Source organism: Setaria viridis, chromosome 3, assembly GCF_005286985.2.
Source record: "Setaria viridis chromosome 3, Setaria_viridis_v4.0, whole genome shotgun sequence".
Taxonomy (NCBI): Eukaryota; Viridiplantae; Streptophyta; class Magnoliopsida; order Poales; family Poaceae; genus Setaria; species Setaria viridis.
In genome coordinates, this window is record NC_048265.2 from 6,797,040 (window position 1) to 6,801,231 (window position 4,192).

Consider the following 4,192-nt stretch of genomic DNA (forward strand, 5'->3'; position numbering starts at 1 on the left):
TCTCGCGATTTAGCCTAGGGGTTCTGCTATTAGTTTTATAATTAGCTTATATTTAGTCCTCCTAATTAGCATCCGAACATCCGATGTGACAGGGCTAAACTTTAGCCCCTGCTATCCAAACAATTTATTTATGTGTTAACCTCTTGTCAAGTGCCATTTACCACATGGCATTTCTTTTGAAGTATTGAAATATAACGTAGAAGTTACACCTCATTCATGGATGTGTATGAATGTGTATTGGAATGATATTTGGATTTGCATGTGCATGACAAATTAATATTGATTGTGAATGTATGAACATGCAAGCTAAATTTGTATGAACGGAAATATAGCTACAAACATATTTTGGTGTTAAATACCATTTTCTTTTATATAAAAGAAATATATTTCGCCCGTAGCAAGCACGATAGAAAAAGAAGCATGAGGCGTAGTAGCTTGAAGAGGCATCAGCTAGGAGCGGATCTGCCACTGGACGGAGGAAGGGTCGCTGTGGCGTCCAAAAACGCATTCAGCAATGCTGGTCCCGGTCCGGCGGCCACCTTCGTCAGCGGAGAGGAGCGAGCTCGTGGCCGGGAAAGCCCATGCGCTGGTCGCCGGGAAAGAAAAAGCCTCTGCAGTCTGCATCAGTGCAGCCGCCCAGACCTGCCCAGCCATCGTGCGGGGCGCTCCGTTTTTAGTCTCCCTTCGCCGAAACCGCACCGCGCCTCCGGTCCGGTCGCCCCCCTCCTCTCACGCCGGTAGCCCGGTCCGCGCCACGCCTTCCGGACTCCCACTCGCACTAGGCCACTACCCTCCGCTTCCCGCCGCCGCCCCGCATCACGCGCCACGGGCGAGGCGGCAACAGCGGCCACCCGCCATCCCTTTCCTTCTCGAACTCCTCCTCCTTCTCCTCCCCCCTGCTGCGCTCCATAAATGGCCGCGCCGTGACAGCGGCAGCGCCCCGCCCTTCGCCGCTCCCCGCCTCCTTCCAGAAACCCAGGAAGCCCACCGGATTCGTGGCCATTGTCTCTGTATACTCTATACGCGAGCCAAGAACCGAGAAACACAGGAGGGGGCGCCGCGAGATGCAGAGCATGGCGGCGTCGTGCTCCTCATCCTCTAGAGCCTGGGCCGCGGCGCGACGCTCGTACCCGGCCCCCGCCCTGCCTCCCTCGAGCCACGTCGCGTTCTCTTCCTCCCCGCCTTCTACTCACGGCTGCCGCTGGCCGGTCGCCGGCTCCGGCGGGCCGGCGCTCCCGCTCGGCATTCGCGGGGGCCTGCGGCCGCTGCCGTCTCCCCTGCTCCCGGCGGGCGTCGGCAGGGCCGGCGCCGCGGCGAGGAAGCGGACGGCGGCGGCGGCAGCGGCGTCGCTGCCGGCGGAGGACGGGGGAGGTAAACCAGAGGGCGCCGCCGGCATTTCGCGGACTTTGCAGCTCGGGGCCATGATCCTCGTATGGTACATGCTCAACATCTACTTCAACATCTACAACAAGCTGGTTCGCCGTTTCGTCCCTATTCGATCGATTCCCGGTCATTTCCTAATGGATTCTTCAGCCAAATCGAATCTTCTAAATTGTTTTCAACTGTGATTTGCGCAGGTTCTCAAAGCCGTTCCCTTTCCGTACACCATCACCACCTTCCAGTTCGCATCAGGATCCTTCTTCATCACACTCATGTGGCTGCTGAATCTGCATCCCAAACCAAGGCTCTCCCTTAAACAGGTAATAAACAAAAAAGAAGATTACTAATATTTTTTGTTACTTGTTGATGTCAAATCACGAGAAAGCCGGCTCGATTGCACGGGTACATGTTGCAATTGAAATATTTATTTCTGAAACAGAGTTGTCTTTGTCATTTTTCCCTAGCATCTCACTGAATATTATATTTGATGATTATAAAATTGGTTTACTCATATGACTGATGTGGTGAGCTGTTGTTTTTGTTTGCTGAGGCAGTATGCAAAGATCCTGCCTCTTGCTTTAATCCACATGCTGGGAAATGTTTTCACCAATTTGAGTTTGGGCAAGGTGGCTGTCTCCTTCACGCACACCATCAAGGCCATGGAGCCCTTCTTCTCTGTCCTTCTCTCTGTCCTGTTTCTTGGAGAGGTAATTGGTTTGCACCTTCGCTGATCTTTTCACCTTAAAAGTGGAGTACTCCATATAACATTTGTTTCCCTGTTCTATTGTTTGTACAGACACCTTCTTTATTGGTGTTGGGTTCGCTCGTCCCTATTGTTGGTGGAGTTTTATTGGCATCCATGACTGAAGTTTCTTTCAACTGGTAAGTGGCGCCTTCAATGTGTAGTCAAAGAGTTCACTCCAAGCAATATGGTGTATTTGATTCTCATATTCTGAGGAAACAGGATTGGATTTTGGAGCGCCATGGCTTCAAATCTTACCAACCAATCACGGAATGTTTTCAGCAAGAAACTTCTCGCTGACAAAGAGGTGACCTTTCCCCCTCTAAGGCTCTTATAATCTACCCTAATTTCAGATTTGCAACAGTGCATCAATGTATATGCTGTGAACACTGCACCCCCTCACACAACTCGTTCTCACTACAGGACAATTTGGATGATATAAACCTCTTCTCGATAATGACTATCATGGCATTCTTGTTGTCTGCTCCACTAATGCTATCTGTAGAAGGCATCAAGTTTAGTCCATCGTACCTGCAGAGTGCTGTAAGTCTTGCCAACTTTGAAAAACATATCCCTAATATTTCACCTCTTCTCCACTAATATGAATTTGACTAACACTAAATTTTCTGGGTTTGCAGGGTGTTAATGTAAAAGAACTATGTGTGAAAGCAGCACTTGCTGGCACATGTTTCCATTTTTACCAACAGGTGAGGCCAGTCTCCACTAAAAAAAAAACATTTTTTGTGGTTTCTCAGGGGTTGCTAAAATTGTCTGTTAGTGGATACTATGGTTGGCTACTTAGATAGAAACAAACTACATACTAATTGCTAGCTGCATGTGGTCCTGTTTTGTACTTACTGCTGTGGTCTGGCTCTTTCAATCCAAATATGATACTATCTTGGGTTATGTTGAATTATTTTTATTTTGAGATAACAATGTATCAGGTTTTTCCGCATAAGCTTCTATTAGTTTTTTGGTTATCTTTTATCTAAGTATTACCATGAATTCTGCTCCACATCGAATTACCTATAATAAAGTTTCTATTTGTTTCTTGGCAGGTTTCGTACAGTTTATTGGCTAGAGTATCTCCTGTGACCCATTCAGTTACGAACTCTCTCAAACGTGTGGTGGTTATCGTGTCAACCGTTCTCTTCTTCAGAACTCCAATTTCACCTATAAATGCCTTAGGTACATCACACTTAAACTGATGATATGCTTCATGCAAGTACCAATAACCCACCATCCAATTTATGTGTATCTGAATTGCATTATTTTTCTTGCCTGCAGGAACTGGGGTTGCTCTTGCTGGAGTTTTCCTGTACTCTCAATTCAAAAAGGCAAAACCGAAGGCTAAGGCTGCATAAATACAACCACCTGATGAGGTAACAAACTATAGAAGGGTCAAGAATTTGGGAACTGTCAACTGATGTGGTGAAATGGACTCGCCTTCATAATACCAAACATGAAACACCTGTTGCCTCCCCAATTTTGTCTTAACCATATTCTCTGGTCAGCTTCTTTGGCTGTGGGAAGCTTGTACATAAGGGTCAAGGTGTGGTGGGACAACACCAAAATAGCATTGTCAGGTAGTTTTCAAGAGAGTACGAATTTTGGCACATAGTTCCAGATGTCTCAATTAGTGGTAGCCTAATACTCTTTAATGTGGGTGAGATTTACCTGTCTCTTTGCTCTTCAAGTCAATGAGTCGAAAATTGGCAGAATGGTCACAGTAGATTGGCTTCCCATCAAAACTAAGTTTTCTCTTTCTAATTATATTTTCTATTCATATATTACAATTATTCATTTTTTTGTTGAACTTTATGTGTTGTTTTGCTTGAAAAAAAATCATGGTGATAGTATATGGAACAGACAATCACAAAATCAATAGCTGATATTGACAGCCGTACAAAATTTGCCATGGTTCAATAAAAGATATCGCCTGTGGATAAGAAGCTGAGAAGGTTATCAGCATGAAAAATGAAAAGCTCAAACGGAAAAAAGCAGTGAATGGAGAATTGAGAATCAAACAAGGTTTTTTATGAAAAAAGCAAATAAGGTTTTTTATGAAAA

The 4,192-nt window shown here is 45.8% G+C and overlaps 1 protein-coding gene across 1 annotated transcript; it reads left to right on the forward strand.

Moving 5' to 3' along the window:
• The first annotated feature begins 569 nt into the window (after positions 1-569).
• On the forward strand, positions 570-3,938 carry LOC117846917 (phosphoenolpyruvate/phosphate translocator 3, chloroplastic). Its single transcript, XM_034728041.2, has 9 exons — positions 570-1,475; positions 1,578-1,700; positions 1,935-2,087; positions 2,177-2,262; positions 2,345-2,429; positions 2,546-2,665; positions 2,761-2,829; positions 3,181-3,310; positions 3,410-3,938. Exons 1-9 carry the CDS (start codon positions 1,065-1,067, stop codon positions 3,484-3,486), a joined length of 1,254 nt encoding a protein of 417 aa, XP_034583932.1. The 5' UTR covers positions 570-1,064; the 3' UTR covers positions 3,487-3,938.
• Positions 3,939-4,192: the final 254 nt, after the last annotated feature.